The 21558-nt window shown below is 34.1% G+C and overlaps 1 protein-coding gene across 1 annotated transcript in view; it reads right to left on the bottom strand.

Moving 5' to 3' along the window:
* Positions 1-21558, bottom strand: part of CCDC171 (coiled-coil domain containing 171) — a 177429-nt gene that overhangs the window by 91682 nt on the left and 64189 nt on the right. Inside the window, 9 exon segments of the mRNA XM_084504852.1 lie at positions 593-778; positions 2641-2823; positions 3605-3831; positions 8366-8482; positions 9183-9684; positions 14892-15080; positions 17011-17178; positions 19106-19306; positions 21149-21238. Of these exon segments, the coding sequence (XP_084360978.1) occupies positions 593-778; positions 2641-2823; positions 3605-3831; positions 8366-8482; positions 9183-9684; positions 14892-15080; positions 17011-17178; positions 19106-19306; positions 21149-21238 (1863 nt within the window).

The following is a 21558-nucleotide window of genomic DNA, read 5'->3' as shown; positions in this document are numbered from 1 at the left end:
CTGTTTCATATTAGATATGCACCTTTTCTCAAAGCTCTTAGTCCCTTTCTGCTCCTTGATTTTTTATCAAAGATTCTGATAAGTTCCTTTTCCTCATTACTCATTATGTCAGGGGAAAAATTAAATTCTGATGAAAAAAAGAACCTCTTTCTCTACTGTCATCTATCACATTCCAAACTGGCAAATGTGTTCTTTGCACTAAGATTACAGTCAGGAAACAACTAATCAAGGTTTTAAAATATTATAAGGACCTTTACCCCCCCCCCAAAATGAAAAAAAGTATCCTTGTATTTCTTCATTCATTTTTTCTTCAGCCTGCTAACACCTCATGACAGCGGTAACTGCTGTCTCTTAAGTATCACGTAAACTTGAAATACTTCAGAGGTTACTGATGTACACTCTCCACTCCCAAAAACAGAAAAGGAAAATTATATTTGAAGTTCATCTTTAAAGTCTTTTCTGAGTACTATAAAACTCCAATGGTATACATTCATCTCCTCCTAACATTTTATGTGCACAAAACACAAAAGATTTGGTTTATTCACCAAAAGAAAAATTTCTGATGCCTGTTTCATAAGAATAATCATCTTACCTTTACAGTTTCACTTAAGACTTGGTTTTTATCTGCTTCTTCACTGGAGTGCAATTCTAGTTTATTATTTAATTCCTGTAGCTGCTGTGCCTGTTCATTCAAAAGCACTTGTGCCTGATGCTCCCGATGTAATGCATTATTTAATTCTTCACATGCACTTTCAAACCTCTCATGAGTGATCAATTTCTGATAAGGGAAATAAATTGTGTTTGATTGTGTAACCATATTCATTTGTTTACAAGGTTGACTTCCAGAATTCTACTTGCTAGCATATAAAATTCTAAAACAAAAGCATGCTTGTGATGAGTACTTAGGTTTTTGAACATGAAGACAGATCACTAAACGCTAAAGGGTAGACAACATTATTCACTGTATTTTTTTCTGAAAAATATTCAGGGTACCGTAAACACTATGCATTAATTATTCTATCCAAATTAATATACCCAGGTTGTAAAAAATTAATATTAAGAAGGAAATATGCAGATCAATGTCCTACATTTTAGTGTGCATCTTATTAACCCTTGCAAACACCTGCCTGGAACCTTCTTCCCACACCCACTACAGTCCAGAGGAACAAATAATTCCTTGTGAAAAATCATTTACATCTGATTGACAATGTAAAAGGTGACAATCTCATGTAGCTCTCCCAGAACTGTAAGGAGATAAAACCCATTAAAAACGAAACCGAAGATGATTAGATAGCTTTGCTAAGTTAAATAATAACAATAACAATAATAATAATAATTATTATTATTATTATTATTATTATTATTATTATTATTAATAATAATAATAATAATAATAATAATAATAATAATTATTATTATTATTATTATTATTATTATTATTATTATTATTATTATTATTATTATTATTATTATTATTTAAACCTAGGAACAGAAAGGAGAATGGATGTGAAATCATCTATTAAATAGTCTCATTGGAAGTGTTTTGACTGGGTCATACTGACATCTACCAGCTATGCTTCAGGATCAACTTCGGGCACTGTTACAGATAAGAGTTCCCACCCATTTACTTTCTCATATTGCTCAAACATGAATTCAATTTTTAATGTATCCTACAGAAGATAAGCATAGGAAGAAACATGTCCAGTCAATCTCCAGTATGCAAAAGCAGGACAGATTTCTTCCCTCCAATAAGGGCCAAAGGCACAGATGCATCAGGATGATAGGGAACATTCCAGCAACAGACAAAATGGAGTACTGGGGACAGAGAACTCACATTGCAGGGCAGTAATGACCTGCGAAGGATAGATCCCTCACACACCTGGTTTAAAGTTGTTAAGGAACCTTTTTCTTGTTTCTTCTCATTCCTGCCAGACAGTGCTATGTACAGATTAGTGGACCCATAGTGCTCAGGTAAATCATCTAGCTACTGCAAAGGTTCAGAGGAATTTGGTGCATAAATGCTATTTAGAGTGCAGCAAGGATTTTGTTTTGTTTTGTTTTTCTTTCCCATAAGCTCACTCCTTCAAGGAAACAGACAAACTAAAATTTGCACTGACTAGCTCACAATACTACTCCATACTCAAAGACAGAGTAAAAAATGTATCATAATGTTGAACAGTATCAGTATAGAATTTAAAATATTACATTTATACTTTATGAGCTTTATTTATACTTTATGAGCTTTATTTATACTTTATACTTTTTTTTTTGTCATGAACATTCATATTAAATACTCTAAGTTTACTGTTTTGACATGATAACTATTAATCATTTTAGAGCACAAAAATCACACCAACATTTTCAACACATGGAAGAAAACTGGAGCTGCTGAAGCCCGAATGTGTAATTTACATAGAGTATCTCATTCTGCAAACCAAAGAGAAACTTGTATGGAAAGAATTCTAAATACATCTGGGTTGAAGTTTAGTGACATTTATGCACCAATTTTTCTGGAAAATTTCTGGAAAATAGCATATGAGCTTTGTAGATTTAATTGTTTTTCAAAAGAACACAAAACAAAAAATGTGCAAAAAGAAGGTCTCTCTTGTAAGCAGCCTTACCTAAATCAAATGTACTTACAGATTGCTTAAACATGTTTAATTGCTCTTGCAGGCTCTGAGCTTTGTCAGCCTCTTTTTTCATCTCACTGAAATTCCCTTTGAATTCTCCAAGTTCTAGGCGCAATGAGCGTCGTTCCACTTCTGCCTTATGAAGTCTTTGTGTAAACTCAAATATTTGCTTCTGCAAGGATGCTATGCTTTTCTGTTAGTAAACAGAAACAATATTACACACTTTAAAAATGTGCCATTTTATATCCATATGGAGAATCACAGAATCATAGAATATCCCAAGTTGGAAGGGACCCATAAGGATCATTCGAGTCCAACTCCTGGCACCACACAGGTCTACCCAAAATTTTATACCATGTGACTAAGTGCACAGTCCAAACAGTTCTTAATCTGATTTTAAAAAATCAGTTACATTGAGTACCCAAGCAAAACTGTCATCTTGTCCTTGATCTCTAGAAGATGCACACAAGTGCAAAAACATGAACCCATTTCACCTTCTCTTGAAGGTTATTGCAAATTTTGTTTTCAGAAAGTATCTGCTTTCATGTAAGACCCACAGAGGAAGACAGACTCTATGAGAGAATCATATCCTTTAATTTTCGTTAAAGGGGAGAAAATTATCTTTTCCTACTGAAAGGCAACCCAAACAAATTTAAAACAAACAAAAAAAACAAACAAAAAACATTGTTAAAGTGAGAAATAGGTTTCTTTTTCTAAAGTATATATAATTTTGATAGAACTTCCCCTCCCCCCCCCTTTTTTTTTTGTATATATCAATTCTTAGACGACAAAAGAAAACATCCAGTCAGTGCATAATGCTTTGGAGTATTTCACGTCAAGTTCTGATCCCCTATGTAGCTGACTTCAACTGAGTCATAAAAAATCTGAAACAAAAGTAATGTTGCTATGAAGAGAGTTTCACTGTAACACTTTTACTGTGAACCTACTGTTTACATGAAGTAGCACATGCATACCATAAGGGGTAGTCTGTCACAAAATCCAGCTTCCACAGCCTGGGCGTTTATTTTATGAAGTCCATGAGCCAGCCTCTGTACCAAGGAGTCCTTCTCCATACAGGAAATGCTCCTGCTGCTGTCTAGTGGAATAGTCTCCATTATTACATTAAGCTTGTCCATAAGTTTTGAAAAGGAGTTCCTAGCTGCACTTACAAGTAAGTGTCCAGAAAGCCAGGAATTTGGATCTTCAAGAAACAAAAACAACAACAAAACATTATGTAGGTCATTAGTGTTTGTTTGGTTGTTTTTTTGTTTTTTGTTGTTTTATTAAGAGAGAGGAAAAAAAAATAATAAATAGCATCTATAAAATACTCAGTAGGAAATTTCCATTAGAGAATGGAGACTGAGGTCAAGGGAATTTCTCAGAGAAAATCTGGGACAAATTCTGTATTGAGCATTGAACATTCTACTCCTATCAATCTGCGGATAGGCAGGGTAAGATGGGATAAGATTCTGGAGAATAGGATTTGTTTTTCAAAGAAAATTTGTTCATGTTCACCTCCAACAGTATACATTCTTAAGTCTTTCTTGGATGTTCTATTTTTGTAATTTATGAAACATATAAGACAAATGCAAGCAAAATGCCAGACAGGTCAAATGTGTCAGATGTGATAACACATGGTAAAACACTTTATCGCGGTATTTACATGTACAATGCAAATTTCTGAGCTTTTTCTGATTCCTCTTCCCTCCCCTCCATAGATGTCTAAATCATTTGCTGTTCAAAATTAGTGAGGCTTGGTACCTTAATGCCATACTATTTATATTCTGAGACAAGAGAATATAATTTACCTTATTCCAAGGCAATTAAAATTTTACAGCTACAATTACTTATTTCCCCACAGGATTTTGGTAATCATCCTTCTCATATAATGGACTTAAGGCCCCAGCACACCCAACATGTCCTGCTTACTGCTAGATTCGTCAGGTCTGTAATTAATAATTGTGTTTAATGTTGATAAATAAAATTGTCAGTGCTCCTTCCACTAATTGGTATTCCAGATAAGAGTTAATAGGTTTATTTATGCCTTAATAAAAGTCTTGTAATTTAGTTTTCCCTCTGCTAGGCAGGTCTTAATCTGTCATTACTTGTCTTATGATACTATCAGTGTAAGATGACAAGCATGGAAGAGCTTATTTACATTCAGTAGTACAGATCTCCTGTTGCTGTAGTGAATTAAAATATTTACTTATAAGTATAAACAGAGAAAATAACAACAAGAGCTTCTTTTTTTTAAAGTAAAATACTTTTTTATATGTTGCAAGGATAAAGCCAAAGGTTGTAAGTAAACAAAAGATTATTTTTATCAGATTTCCACTCTCAAAATAAAGAGTTTATCATTTACATTAGACCAAATTTATCTGTAAGCAAACAAAATAGCACCTGATAAAGTCAGCACTCTATTCCTGATCACATCCAAGATAAATGACTTTCATCATTTTAACTCTTAAAAAGTTTATTCTTGTCCTACCTTTCAGTTTCAAAGGCCATCTCTTTTCTCCAAATATAATGACATCAGTTTGAATGTTTAATTAACATAAAACTAGACTGTGTGCACTGCCTTCCATGTAAGATGACATTGAAAATATTCTAAAAACCTCTCCTTTCTAGTGATTACTGGTAAATACCAAAAAGAGAAAAGGGAAAGGGAAAGGGAAAGGAGAAAAAACACCTGTCAATGACCTTTTTCTTCCTTTTCCCTAGTTTTTCCATCTACACCTCATTTTATATGAGACAGTTTGCCTGTCAGAAAAAGTAGTATTTCTTCATGTGTTCATTACCAAGGATGGCACACTGTTCCTTACTGCTATAATACCCCCAGTTTAACCATATGAAAAATAATTTAATAATAGTTTGGAGAATTGTACTGTAACACTGTATTTCACAACCAGTATTCCAGCTGAGGGCCCAATAACTAAAGACACTTTCCTGGGATGGAAAAGAAAAAAAAAAAAAAAAAAAAAAAGCCTCATCTCTGTTTAATTTTTAATGAAGAGTGATTTAGAGTAACCATGAAATATGTTGATGCAAGTTACTGTTTTGAAAGACAAAATAAGAATATAATGCAATTCCACACGGAACTGGATCTATAATCATTGTGAAGAAAATAAAGGATTTAACCATAATCATTTTACATACATGCCCTCAAAGGATCAAGGATACAATAAAAACATTCAGTTTGGGATATTATAATGTGTGTAACACAGGATTAACACTAGTGCAGGTAAATCACAAAGAGAATTTAATTCTTACATTAAGCAAATTTAGAAAAAAAATCTTCATTTACTGACAGGTGAAGAAAATTCTCCTTTAATTTGTTTTGGTGAAACAGAACTGGCAGAAGGATGAACTCAGTAGTGCTACACTAGACTAAAACACTCATGCTTCAAAACCTTTGTGTATGTTATAGTTGATGGTATTTGTATTCAAACAACTGGATTTGCATTTTTGCTGATTTACTGCAGTACAGATTCTGTTCAAACAAACCTACAAACACAACCTTACAAAAAAAAAAAAAAAAAAAAAAAAAAACTTTTATTCAAATTGAAGCTAAGAGACCATTCCAAAACATGCTAGAATGAGAACCAAACTAACACACAGTGTGAAGGGAAATGATCATGATTGTTAAATCAAAATCACTTTTTAAAACTAAAATGTCAAGAAATGAGCCTCAAAACAACAGAGTGCACAAGTCCAGAAGTTCCAGTTCTGAGTGATACAGATTCAGTTTCTTTGGTTTCTTCCTCAAATATGTCCATCTTTAAAACTCCTTTCAAGACACCGAACCACTCCATGCTGCAGATCCACACAGCACTCTCTTGTGCCTACTGTCTCCTGTTATATGCAGTCTCATCTAGAACTGCTGTAATTTCACGACATAAAGAGAGAAGATGCCTCTCAGATTGCCTATTTACATTAAATAATTTTTTTTAAGTTTTTTTAAAAAAATTAAAAACTGACTTAAGTCAGTTTGCAGGTTTAAATCTTACTTGAAATATGACTTACAAAACATAAAAGGGCTTCCCAAGTATGCAAGCCTTTCTTTCAAATATATTCACAGCCTTATCACTTTGGTACTTCAGGAAGTTTAATTTCCACCTTTAAATTACTTATGAGTATTTTTTTGGGCCAAAGGTTATTTGGAGACTTTTGATCCCATGAGCAACAGAATCCCAAGTAATACACGTGCAGTAAGATCTTGAGGTTCTGTAAAAACACGACTTAAATACAGATGACCTATAAAAAAAAAAACTGACCAAACTGACTATGATTATCACATTCTCAGCACGGTTCTTGCTAACTCTAAACATCAAAACTGCTATGTACAGAGGTATCATGTAAATAGAGTCCAACAGAATTCTTATCTACTTCAACATAGGCGAAATATCATGATGTATCATGATGAATATCATGGGTATTCTAACTAGACACTTCAGCATGTTGATGCTGCTGTAGAGTTTATCTTTGATTCCCGTTCAATTTGCTTCTCTTATTCAGTACTCTATACACAGGAACATTTGCAGTATATACTGCAAGTCCATGCATGTCCTGAAACACAGTACAAACTTTGTTTCGTATGGATGCAAATTTAAATTGCTGAAAACTGAGCCAAGAGGGCACCTGAAACTCAAAGTAAACACTTTTGATTTAATGGCTAACCTCTGGTCTCAGTTCACTGTTTGTGGTCTGTAAGCTGTATCACCATCTTTCCATCCTGCTACTTCCCTTTACTCTTATAAATTATCCTTCGTTTCTTTTAATACCCTTTATTCGATGACAGAATTCTTAGAACTTGGAAATTACAATGAACAACTATGGATAACAGCAACATAGAAGGAACAAGTGAGATCTTGTATCAATCCTCATTGCAAAGAAATTAAAGAAGACAGTTAATAGCTGGGAATCAAGAGATGACATATCCGGGAACTAGCATTAAAATTTTCTACAGTCATATATAACATAACACATATATAATACTTATGTGAGGAGAGACTGATAAAATTAGGTAATCTAGACAGAAGGCTCATTAAGGATCTACTTAAAGAGGGAACACAACAGGTACATAAAATTAAGACTGCTATAGTGTGTCCTAATTGAGAGCATTTTCTTTCTCTGTCAGAAACCACAAGATAGCAACTAAAATAGATGAAAAACTCAGTTGTTTTCCAGATGCCTGTAATTCTGGAAATTATAGGTCTATATCTGGAATTCTAGATTCGTATCATATAAAAGGCAGAAATTACATTCAGTCAGTCAGCAGCAGTAAAATCCCAGGTTAAATGCATCAGCTTTAGGGCCTTACTTAAGACAGTAATAGACTTTATAAAAAAAAAATAGTTTGATCTTCAGTAAAATATTTTGTAACAGTGGAACAAGATAACTAGGAATTTTTAAATATTATGTCATTGGACGCTTTTAAGAACAAGTTAATCGTTTATCTATTGGCATGGTATAGAAATGGTTTTTCTAACTCACAACAAAGCAGTTCAGATTTCTAGAAACATTCTTGAACCTTCTATTTCCATGATTCCATGTACTGAAATGATAGACGTATCATATCACCAATTAAAGAAAATTGATATGTTCTACGAAGGCAGTTCTCCAAGAATTTGATACAGAATAGTATCAAAACAGCATGAAAATAGCAATCATGTAAATATTGAAGTTTATGCCTTTTTTTTTTTTCTTCTACTACAATAACATATTTCTAAATTTACCTGTTTTGTTAACAACATCCTGTAATTCTGTGACAGAACTGATTATTGCAGCATGGAGCTTAGAACTAGTAAACCAGCGGAGTGCTTCAACGCAATGAATTTGTTCCTCTTTGTGTCCTGTGAAAGAAAATTGGAACTAGCAATAAAACCAGGTGACACAAGTAAGGCACAATACTATCCTCAGCTCTTTCAGAAAATGACCAAAGTACATAACCTACAAACCAATTCTTCTTTCAGAACATTTTAGACTATATTAAGTACTCTTCAACAACTACTGAAACAGAAAAGTAAATGGATCTTTGTCTTTGTGAAACATTTTTGATACCATTTGATCCTGTGGGGAAGCAATCTTGTAAAAGAAAGGAACAGAAAGACTAAATAATTCTTAGAAGAAAAATTTAGAAATCCTATACTAATATTTTATCTGAATTAAAATTAAATCTTTTTGCATTTTTAGTATAAAAATATAATTAAAGTGATTAATAAAAAAAGGGGAATCATCTTTTTAGAAAAAGATATGACACAAAAGATATGTTAGCATTTAATTAATTCTAAAACAGGTTAACACAAATGTCGGAGATACGAAATAGTATGAGTTCACATGTGAAGCACTGAAAGAAAAGCTACAGCTAAACAGACTAAGTAGTTCCTTTTAGTGGAAATCACATTTGTCAAGAAATCTAGAAACCTCAAATCCAGAAATGACATTTGTCATGTCACATCAGTCTTTTCACTTTATTATTAACATTATTATCTGCTATTCGCTAACCATTTAATTTGACATAACACTTATAAAACAAGAAAACAATTAGCTTACTTGACAGATTATGCTTACCTTTGGAGTCCCCTACACAAACTAGAATTCCAATGCCTTCTTTGAAGCCATTTGCCCAGGAGAAGAGAGAACTAGAAGACTGAGCTAAAACTTTAAGCCTGTTGGCTGCCAGAACTGCAATCACACCTCTTCGGAACACACATATCAGGCCTTTGAATTTTCTTTTCTTCATTTTAGATTCTTGCTTCTTTTCCTCCACACCAGAGAGAGCATGAACTAGAGTCCTAATCTCCTGGTTAACTGACTCATAGATGTTGACCTGATCCTGCAGAAGATGTCTTTGTGTAGACAGAGCACATGATCGGCCATAGAGAGGATACAGGGCACCTGCCAATAGTGCACATGCTGCCAGGAGAGATGAATGTTCTTTCTGAATCTGTGTTAATGTATTTTTCACACAAATATTTTCAAGGGCCAACTTCTCCCATCTTTTTTCAAGGTCATAGATTGTTTCCTTGTTTTTCTCTGCTGTTTCTTGGTATTCCTGGGATAATAGGGGCAGGGGGAGAATAAACATTAACTGAAAATTATTATTTAAAATTAAAAAAAAAAATCAAAATCATTTTACCTAAATTAGTTGGTTTTCGTCTTCTTTTTTCTTTTTTTATGGAATTATAACAAATTGAAGGAACAAAAATCATCAGTCATGATTGTCAAAGCACGTCTCCTAGAAAAAAGTTACAGTACCAGATACATGCAAAAACTAACCAATAACATGCCGAAAATTTGCACAATCTTCAACTACAAACTCTAGATTTCTGAAGCTAATCCACTTCTGCAACAATACACAGAGGTTTCAACAATACCTGGCTATCCACAATACATTTTCATGAGTTCACTTAATAATAAGCAATTACATGCTCTAATTTCAGAAAAAAAAATATTGTTCTTCAAAGCAGAAAAGAAATTTAGTGTAAGAGATAGGAAAAAAAAATAAGGAAAACTCTGGAAGATAAAACTAGACAGATTGGCAGCAGCTGGGAAAGGGGAATTAAAGGTGATCTCTTAATTACTTTGTAATCAACCCCCTACTTATATATTCACAGATTAATTAGGTCTCATACAGAACAGAGTTTTGAAAAAAATGGTGTAATACATATATTTTTATGTTGACTGCAGCCATCACAGATTTTTTCAACTTGCAGAACTGTTGGTGTTTTTTTTTTCTCCCTTCTCTAAGCCCTAAAATAGGGAAAGAGGGAGGTTTGAAACAGTAAACCCAAACAGCTAAATGAAGACTCCAAAAAGCTAGGGAATACGAGGACCATGCAGATTAGGTGCTATTGATGACGGGCGTGTCCTTATACCAGAATCAAGACAATATGCCATGGCCTCTGATGCTTAGACTAGCTCCCTGATACATCAGGGTCCTCTGTGACTCAGCCACTCAAAGCTATGTTTAACAGGATTCAGTGGAGGTAATAATTTTTAGACACTTCACAAAAAAAACACAAGCTCAAGTTAAACTTTTATGCCCCTGTTACAATAAACAAACACATAAAGGTAGAACAAGTGTAATGCTAAGTAATATGACAAATTAAAGAGAGGATTATTATCAAGTCTCAGCTGCCTCTCGTATAGCTCTAAGCAGTTTTGTCAGAAATGGGGAAGAAGTTATTCCTGTTAGCAGTGGACAAGAGAGAAATGAAGTGACATTTACCAGTCACATTCCCATGTATCAACTTTGGTACTGGTCTTAAGCAAATGGGGATGGAGGCATCCTAATTTCTTCTTCCTCCTTCACACAATAAACACAAAAAGGGGAAAAATACATAAACTATCCCTGAAAAGGAAATAAAAAGATTCTGCACTTCTGTAAAAAGGTAACCTATGTCAGCTCAGAATGTCTTTGACCAAATAAATATTTAATTATTTTTGGAAAGAGAAAGCATTTTAACTGGACTAGGAAGACAAACAGAATAACAGCTCTCTCATGACCGAACTTACACACATTGCTCTTTAAGACAAAGAAATAAAATACCAACAGGTAGACTTTACAGATGGTTTGACAATATTGATGTTGAAAGAAAAACATACTACAGTGTTTTGCATATAACCAGGTTATGTGTGTTATTAAAATACTTCCAGTGATAAAGAAATATAGTAGGTAACTAAAATACCTAATTATAAAATGAAACTTACAGGCCTCATATGTCACTTAACTGCTCTAAAATTAAGTATGCACAAGTACAAATACTTTCAGAGCTACTGCATTATTTAGAATGCTTCATTTTTACAGAAAATAAAAAATAAAAAAAAAAAAGAAGAAGAAAATCTGATAGCATGACTGGAAGGAATTGAAAAGGTAAGCTGAATTTAGAAAACAACTTATGGTTTCTGGCCATTACAGGTGAAAGGCCAATATCTGAGTAAACAAACTTAAAGCGTGATCCCTACAGGGTTGTTGGGCAACAATACTAACATCCAGTACTCTGGCTAATTAAAGTTTATAAAAAAAAAAAAAAAAAAAAAACGTAGTGTTTAAATGTTTCAGGTTATATGGGAATACGCAGAAGTGAACAAGACAGTGACTACGCAAATTAAAAAATAAATTGTAAGAAAATGCACCCTCTTATTTTTAGGGACTGATAATTAATTCTGTATTTCTCTTCATCATTTCTAATGTTTTCTTCAAAGCTTAAAAGCACAATTTTGAAAGGGAGAGAATTCTCCTCCTAAATTTTGGTAGTTTGACTTCCTTGGGTGCTTGAGTTTTGAGAGATTCCTCACTGGGCTACAGAACTTGGTAGATTATGACACTCCTTGACAAAAGAACGGATGTTACTAGTAACACAGTTTTATCCTACTTCTTTCACTTTATTTTGGCAAGAAAACAGAACTGGAAGCTAGAAATATAATGATGCTAACTTCAAAAGGTTTTCCTGTATTTCAGTTAGTTTCTTTTTTGTGTAAAACACCAATTTTTGATACAATTACAATATAACCACAGTTGTTAAGTAGTTCACTCACCTTGAAGTAAAAGCAAAGATTCTTTACAAAAAAAAAAAAAAAAAAAAAAAAACAAGCAAAAGAAAAGCCATTTTTCTCCCTCAAGGATTTTTTTTTCCATTTCCTATTTAGTAAACCTTTTATTTTTCTGTTGAAAATAATAATTTAAAAGTGGTTACAGGAATTTTCTCTCACATGTATTTGCCAGAACAAAACACTACTATATACTTTGTTGCCACAAAAACAGGGACAGATTAATAAATGTCTACATAATAAACAAACAACAACTCATAGTTAAGGTTCAGAGGACTTTTCCTATGAGACTGTGTACAGACTAAATAAATAATTTGTGTAAGGCTAAGGAACAGGCACTGTAACAGAATGGTACATCATAAAATCAAGGGGACTATGCTTCTTCTGCTACAAAAGGCAAGGAAAAAGGATATTCATTTTAAGGTCTGTTGGCTATATATAGAAACTAGGAACAAAGAGCGGTATCTGTAGAGAGGCTTGTTTACTGTTGGCCTGCAATAAGGCCACTGTGGGGATTTCTGCCCCATAGAAAAACTGCTTTCCAGTTAACATTGTCCACCTGATCAACAATAACAGCTGTGAAGTAGAATCTGTTAATATCCATAGATCCCATCTTGGACACCAGGACCCTGAACAGACAGGGACAGAAGCAGTGGCAGTTGTCATTGCTACTACAACCTCCACATTGCAATGTCACATTTTAATAACTAGGAAGCCATTCAGAAAAGCCCTGTTTCTCCACTTCAATTCTAAGAAACAAAAATAGCAATCTCCACACTCCATTACTCATATTGCTGTGCAGGTAGAGCTCTAAGTTAACGGGATAAAGTCATCAGCACAGATCTAAAACATGCCTGAACTGAAAGCCTTCTCTTTGCCTTCACATATGTTTCCTGTGGAAACAAGGCTACAGCATTAGTGTGTCTGCATAGCCCTGATCCATCACAGCAGTGAGCTTGCAGATTAATATGGCCAACAGACACAAAATGCACTATGGAAAAATCAATCTAGTCTAACAAGAAACAAGCAGTCAGGATTAGAACAGCCCTAAGAGCAGATGTCCATGGAGCTTATGGACCTCAGAAAGGTAAAAGCTTAATCTGGTATTTGTAAGTTCAACGTCTGTCATAAGGTAGAAATCCAGAGGAAATGAGACTGTCTTCTTCCAAGACTGACACTAAATGCTAAGGCAGACAAGCTGGAACGTGAGAAAGAACAAAGATAAGACCAGATTTTGTTGAATGAACTCCTGTTTGAAGTTCAAAGTGTATACAGATGCTGCACCACCTAGTTTCTACCACTATCAGCTTGTAATCCTACATAACTTGTTTCAGAAAACATGCCCAGATATTTCTAAGGGAAAGCACTTCCTTTTTAGAAAACTTGTAGTCTTTTACAGCACATTGAAGTAAAAAGTCTTTTCCAGAAGACATGCCTAATGCACAGGCTGCAAAAGAGAGTGGTATTTTCAGTGCATACGCTTGCCAGCTACAGTTGAGAAGAATGACATACTCAGCAATGTCCCAAAGCATGGTACAGTACTACACAGAATAAATTCTCCACAACACATTACGGTCTGAAAGAGATTATGCAGACCTTTGTTTCACACAGTATCCATAGCAGATAGAAATCTAAACTGCATAACCCCACCACTTCTTTTTAAAAGGTCATTTTCAAAATTAATCTTCCTTATTTCATCATCCTTTTTGTTGATAATGATCTCATAACATGAAAGTACAGCATGCTGGAGGAAGTCACTATGAGTCTGGATGCCCCTTACAGGCACTCATGGGGATATTTTTAGCATTGTCAATATCCAATGGGAAATGTAAATCTTGAGCAGAAAACGTTTAAGATTTTAGCCCATTTCCAAAAAATCACAATAAACTGCTTTGCCTAAGGAATACTTCATAAATACGATTTTCAGAGAGCAGACTTCAAAGCTTAAAATCAGAGACAAAAGCAGTCTTCATCTGACAAAGCATGTTTCAGACAGTAGTCACAAATAGCAAGTCATACGTTATTTCTTGTATTTCACAACAATTTTAATTGAAACATTTCTAAAGAGATGTGATTGTAAAGACAATGAATTATAGTTGTAGAGTAACAGTAAGAATTTTAGATGGTGAATAACTTTACTAACAATGACTGATGACAGCTTTACACTTTTGAACCATTGCTCACCAAAGTATTTGTATAAAAAGTCCTTTAACACTGCTGAAATCTACCACTGTAACTGCTAATTAGTTCTCAGGGTAAGAACAAATACACCTAAATTCATCCCCAGATGACACCAAACTGCTGTTATTCTACAAAGTCTTTGCAAAGCATGACACTAAAAACTAACTGCTGAACTACATAATTCCTAAACAAGCAATTTCAATCTTAAAGCTTTAGCATTCTCAAAATATATAATAAATATATTAGCAACTGCTGGACAACATTAAGCACTTAATTTCTGGAACATTTTAACAAGCAGTCACTTGTTTCCTGTCCTAAGTGAATTCAGTACTAGCACAGTTGCTTTAGTAGTGGTGATTTTTTAAATTTTATTTTAAAGAGATACTAAAGGTCCCTTCCAACGTCAACCACTCTGTGATTCTGTGTAAAATTCCCAAACAACCTGAAATTGGTTAGGAGCTCTAACTACTGAAATAGTCTGTTAAATATTTACAAGGAAAAGAAATTCAGAAGTTCACAGCACCATACCTGTGCCCTTGCATGAACTTCCCCAAGGAGACCTGAGTATTGCTGTTCCAGATACTTTTTTTGTTTCTGCCAACAGCTTTCCTGTGCTTTCATCTGTTTGGCCATTTTGCTAAAAGCTTCTTCCTGGCTTTGCTGAAGCTCCTTCATAGTATCGTACTTGTTCTTATAAACATATTCTAGGTGAGATACCTGCGTGACAAGCATTTAAAAAGAAATTCTTTTATCTCTTGATACACTTTTGGATTTTAACTGTGCATATTAATTTAATTACAGAGTCTTCCCCAGCATAAAATCTAAATTTTAATTTCTTCAACTTATTTATTAAAAATAAAGTCTTTCATTACAAATGGTTTTCTTGAATCTTGCAAGGCATATGTTAGAATAATGGCTTTTCTCTATTTTCAGTTTGTTCATCCCTATACCCCCTTGAATATAACTGTTGCCTTCTGAAACTTAACTAGACATCCCTTACTCATTTTGAAAGAAGCGCATTACATCTTACACTGCTAAATTAGTAATCCAAGTATACCAGTCCTCTAGCAGTCTGCAAGGACTTAGGGTAATAATGAAAAAACAGTCCTTAATTTTACTTTTTGTTTGATTGGAAAACCAAGACATTCCACATATTATTGAGTATGAAAACAATTGCAAAAACTTTAGTGTACGGAATGTTTTTCTCAAAATAAGCTCATCAGTTTATAATGTGATTTCAATGAACATGAATGAAGTGATTCACTCTGTGATTTAACTTTGCAGCTCCTATGCAAACCAAATGGAGGAATGAATCAAGCTAGCAACAATCTCTAATATATGTATATGCACTTTGTTGTGAAAGAGTATCAGCAATATACCTTCCAAATACATCACATCAAACTGCAGGAGAAAACCTTTGTTCTTAAGAAGTGGGTACACCACAGGTAACAACACTGCCCCAAATCCATGAAACACTGGTAAGTACATGAGAAGAGCCCTACAGACCTCACAATCAATCTCAATAGCCATACTAAATTAAACCGTACAAAAGAGTTAGGCGCACATAAACCCAAAAACACTGTCAACAATGTTCATTCCCATCTCCTCCCTTACATTCTCCTTCTTCCTCTACATTTAATCAAAAATAGAAATGTTGTCTTTCTGTATAATCCAGAATTTATTCTAATATATCCCTCTTTAGTAATTTTGATGGACTGCTGAGGTTTTTTACTAAATGATGGAAGGAATCAAAATGATTCAGTGTAACTAGCCCTGTCCCTTACACAAGCTAGAAAAGTGGTTACAATTCCAGCAGATGAGAAAGTTCTGAAAGAGCTTTTCCCTTCCTATGCTCAGTAACAAAATGTCAGGGCAGCCAAGATCTGGAATCATTCTAGTAGACCATGTCAGCAGAGGAGTGACCTGATCAATGGAGTCAGAACATGAACTGAATGAAATTAAAGGGTGGTATATGTTAGTCAGTGGAACCAGTCTCAGTCTCTTCTTCCTAAAAAGTAGGGATTTCTGGGGAGAAGGGCCATGCAAGCTTATTAACATTACGATCACTCAGAAAAGTACAGTTTCTCCCTGGAACAAATATTAACATATGTTGACATGATTTATAAAAATAACTACTTTCTATTGTATTTCTGAATACAAATATGGTAATCAAGAAATCATAATTAAACAAAAAATACATTGGCATTTTTTTCAAATAGTATATCTGAATCTTAAACCCATAATTTAAAGATGATGTTCCTGAAGCAAGTGCATTTTGTTTCTGTTTTATGCTAAAATAAAGACTTGCTTTATTAGTGTAAATGACTAAGTTCTTTGAATTGCTTCATCAGTAAGATTAATTTATTTTCTTTTAATTAGGTCCCTGTGGCTAATATTGGCTAGTACTATTAGCATGTCCTGCACAGAAAGCGGAGCTTAGAGACTTCATACAGACTTCAGTCACATTTACATGCCCACAGCAATGGCATCAAACTGAGTTGTAGACAAGCCATAATTAATGGTATTGAATTATTAACGTCCAAATTCTTTTTGAAATAAGATGAATGTCAGTCCTTTTTAATGATACTGTGATGTGGACAAATGTCACTGAATTTAATAGAGGTAGCTGGTGCCTAAGGACACTTACCTTCTCATTAGCCCTGTTGAGGTCTAAGATCAGGGCATCAACATTCTCCTGCAAGACTGCACAAAGCTCAGACCAAGAGAATCTATCTAGGATGCCTTCTGGTTGTTTTATAAGCACACAGCCAGCTACCAACCGCTGGTACAAGCCATGGAGGAAGGTTAGCTTCTCCTGAGACAAAAGAAAATGTAACTGTTATATATGAACAGCGTTAGAATCTAAAGAGGTACATCACACTTGCAGTAATATGAGCTGCACACAACTGGGAGGAAAAAAAAAATCACCAAGCTCATTGTCAATCTTTTGAAAAGTGATACTGCTAATATTTGTGGTCAAAAATATTAAAGCCAGAGTAAGAATACAATTTTTACAAAACTTGTCTGGCTATACACAGCATACAAATACATAAAATTTGATCTTGCAGTGCTCATGACCAGTACCTAATACAGATGCAATTTTCAGTGCTATTAGTAAATACAATTTAATTATTCATGTTAACACTTTCAGGTACATTGAAACTGTACCCACCTCCAGTATCTGCACAGCACACAGAAGCCTGACTGGCTTTGCAGCACAAACCACTGTTCAAACAACTGACACGTTAAATTCCTTCAAAAATTTATTCTGCATGGAATATGTATAACCAAATAGCTAGACAAAACAGGCTTATGGCTTCATCAGCTAAATTTCACGAACCACATCTCATTCATTTACAGTGACTTCAGGCAGTGGTATAATAAATTGATGTAAATTGTACATAATCTTTAGCAACAATTGCATGCAAAGGAAATTCCAGACTTCATCGTTCTAGTACAGATAGGCAACTTAGTAGCTTTCATTAAGAAAACAACAGAAAGCTGTACCTCAATAACCGCCAGAAACGGAGCCTTTATTCAAAGTCAATAAACCAGTGGAAAGGTTCCCACTGTTTGCCAGGGGCCCCAGTGAAGCTTTAAATCAAGAAATTGTGGATGACTAAGTTGAGGAACTATGGTCTTCCTGAGACCTTTCCATTGCACTTAGGTGCATTTTCTCACAATTATTTAATGGTATTTTAACTTAAAAAAAAAAAAAAAGTAGTTCAGTTTGTTTTTACTTCATTTTTGGCAGATCTTCTATTTCCCCAAGGAAAATGCAGTGTGCCACCATCATAGCATTTTTGCTTGAGCTGTGATAAACCGAGGATGATAATTATCCATTTGGCATGAAAATAAGGGATCCCAAGACCCCAAATCAATTCACACATGTTGAATGCAACCACAGTGCTGTAGACATGCTGACTTTACAATATAACCAGGCTTCTAGTTTCCTTCACTTTAATCATTATCTGATGTGTGTATAACAATTCCAGCTGCTTCATGTGGACACTATTTAAATACCAGACTGCTAGGGAGGTGGAAAGAATGTTCCTTTTTTACTCAGTTGGCATCCAAATTCAAATTTGTGGAAGTAATGAGCTCAATATGCACAACAACAATGATAAAGAAAATCATTGCTATTGCTAATACAGAACTACTTTACTGGGGAGAAATAATAAAGCAAGAAAATTAACATCTGTAAACAAATACAAGGAGAGAGAGAGAAAACAGTTCTGAGATAAGATTTTTTTTAAGCAATTCCCACTTGTAGCACACCACAATGAGCTAAAAGGTCACAAATAAGATTTTTTTAGTTTTTTGTCAGGCATGCAAAATTACCTCAATTCCACATTTGCTATCTATCAATTGCTATGTGAATCAGTAATTAACAACATGTGAAGATGATACTGTTGTAGGTTCCAAACGTAGAACACTCCTGTTAACTTTCAGTTTGAAAGAAAGAAAAAATGTTCATTGAGCGTATCTGTTTAAATAATTTCAGTTGTTCAAAAGCTCAAAATACTGGAAGAGTTAAGATATTAGTTCCAACACAGACGGAAGCAGAAACAATATATCCTGAGATCTTGTAGATATTAAATACATTTTTAAAAATACATATCTTAAAATCATATTTTGGGGATAAATGTTAAGTCTAAAGGTAACCATTTGATGTATGTAAATGTACAAAGTAGAGATTAAATAAAGACTCTTTTTGACAGTCATCTTGTCTCTGGTAATACCTCCATATCCTTCTGGTAAGCCCTGGTAAGCTTCTGGATTTCATTTTCAGATTCTGTGGCACATACTTTCTCCTTCTCCCAGCACTGCTGTACATTCTGTAGCTCCATTTTTAAAGCTCCTATTAAAATCTCTTTGTCTGCACACTTAGTATGCAGATGATTTAACTCTTCACTGGCATCAGCCAGGTTATCCTGTGCTTCCTGTAGAACAGACACAGAACAGAAAGGTTGGTACCTTACTCTAGACGTCTGCATCTGAGGAAGTAAACATTTACATTGCCATGTGTTCAGAAGACTCCAGGCTAATCTGACTACATCTTACCAATAATGGATTCTCAAAATTGGCAATAGTCCTTTTCTGCAGCTTAGAACTAGACAGCATCAGAAATCCATCTCAGAAAGTTAAAAACTCCATGGTACACTGACTTATCTTTTTGAATTCAAAATCCAGGTTATCTCCCCAAATGAGAATTCAGAAGTCATGAATGCAAATTATCCTCCGCAGAGTGAATTGGTCTTTGAGACAGTGAAAGATTTTTTTCATAAGTAAATCTTTGATCCATTACAGCCAGGTTGGTGGACAACAGAGCTACTGTGAACCACTATAGTCTTTATCTGCATGGAAAAAAATAATAATTTGAGGACTCCCTTTGGAGGTTTGACCATGAATAGAAATTAATCATCAGAAATGGTCATAAAGATCATGTTACCAATACCAAATCTCACAAGATAAAGAATTTATTAAACTATCCCTTATAAGACAAAAGATTGCTGACATACACATGCTTACCCTTCCTACAAGTACTGGACTTCCAGAACTGCTAAAGTTTGTTAAAGGTCAAAATAAAAGCATTGTTTCTTTTTCATACAACCATAGCTGCTTATATGGAAAATATAATAGTAAAGATGCTTCCAACTCATTAGACAATGACTTTTCTTCCTCTTAATGAAAATATTACAATATTAAAGCACCAGTAAGTTTCTAACAAATCTTTTCAGGGTGGATCTAGTTTTCAATCATTTATTAAATCTTATCACTGAAGATTTAAAGTGACTGCGTGCATACACAATCACTTAGTATGTACTACATACAAAGCAGCACCATCTGTGTGCAGAAAATGCATTTTTTGCTTGAAGAGTACACATATCTGTTGCAATAGGGTCTGCAAATAATAAAGCACCTAAGCTTTAAAAAGACCTTGTAACAGAAGCAGAAACCATAAGTGTCCTGAACATAAACTAGTTAGTAAAGAAAGTTCACATCAGATGAAAGGATATGATGTTCAAGTATAAACAAATACGAAGATTTAATGAATGTTGCAGAAATATCTCTGACTAAATTGAAGTGATGAAGCAGTATATACCATGCAAAACAATCTGAGAAACACTGGGAGTAGAGACATTCTATTTTGGCAGTAATATAATACACTGCCAGTTGGAACATTAAGTTTAACCATGACCTCAGGACTTCCTCACTCTCTTGGCCACTGATGTAACCAGACAGGACATTACAAAAGTGGTATGTTAGCCAAAAAAAAAAAATAAATCTCTTTATTCAAAAAGGTTTCTGAAATGTCTTTACCAGTTCCCAGGTATATCTTACTGGTATACCTAATGCTTCATACATATATTGTCTGTTTTGATAAACAAAAACTAAGGATGGACATCTTTAATAAAATCTCCGTTCACATAAACAGAGATAACGTTCTTCCCTAATTCTTAGTTTTCTTGATAAAAGTAGATACAGTTAGTTAAGAAAAAAACTACTGAAAGTCATCTCAATATAAAACAATACTTTGCAAATTGAAAAACAGATTTCAAATTATTTCAGAAGTGCAATCATTGAAATGTTCAGTTATGTAGACTCAGGTGGTAACCAGAATGAGATAGAATGACTTCACACAAGCTTGCAGAGTAACTAGTCTGCTCAACAGAATACAATGATTCAGAGACTTATTCAGATACGATGAAAAGATAACTTAAATCCAGATGGATACATTTTGAAGAACTTTCAAATTTGATGTTAAGTTCATGAAACCATACCTTAAGGTCTTGACTTAAAGCATACATCTTCTCTTTGGATACCTCAAGTTCTTTTGTCATCTTTTCACACAAAGCCGTCATTTTCCCAAGCTGTAAAAAACACGGAGGTCAAAAAGACTCTTACGGAAGATCTATATAATCACTTTAATATAAAGGAAGAATTTTGTATAATAATTTTTTTTTCAATTCCTTTGACAATATTTATACTCTCCACAATCTGAATAATGTGCTTTTAAAAAAAAAAAAAAAAAAAGAAAAGCCCTAAAAACTCTTTCATAGTGATTTACAATAAATAGCAGTGGCTAAATCCCAAACAGAGCCCATCATTAACTTTTCCATCAACTCTCAAAATGTCTGACAAAAACATAGACTTTGAAGTGTGTTTAAAATGTAATAAGTTCAAATTATGA

This window comes from Aythya ferina (genome assembly GCF_964211825.1).
Source record: "Aythya ferina genome assembly, chromosome: Z".
Taxonomy (NCBI): Eukaryota; Metazoa; Chordata; class Aves; order Anseriformes; family Anatidae; genus Aythya; species Aythya ferina.
The sequence above is the reverse complement of the archived record's forward strand: the minus strand, read 5'-3'. Positions and strand labels throughout refer to the sequence as shown.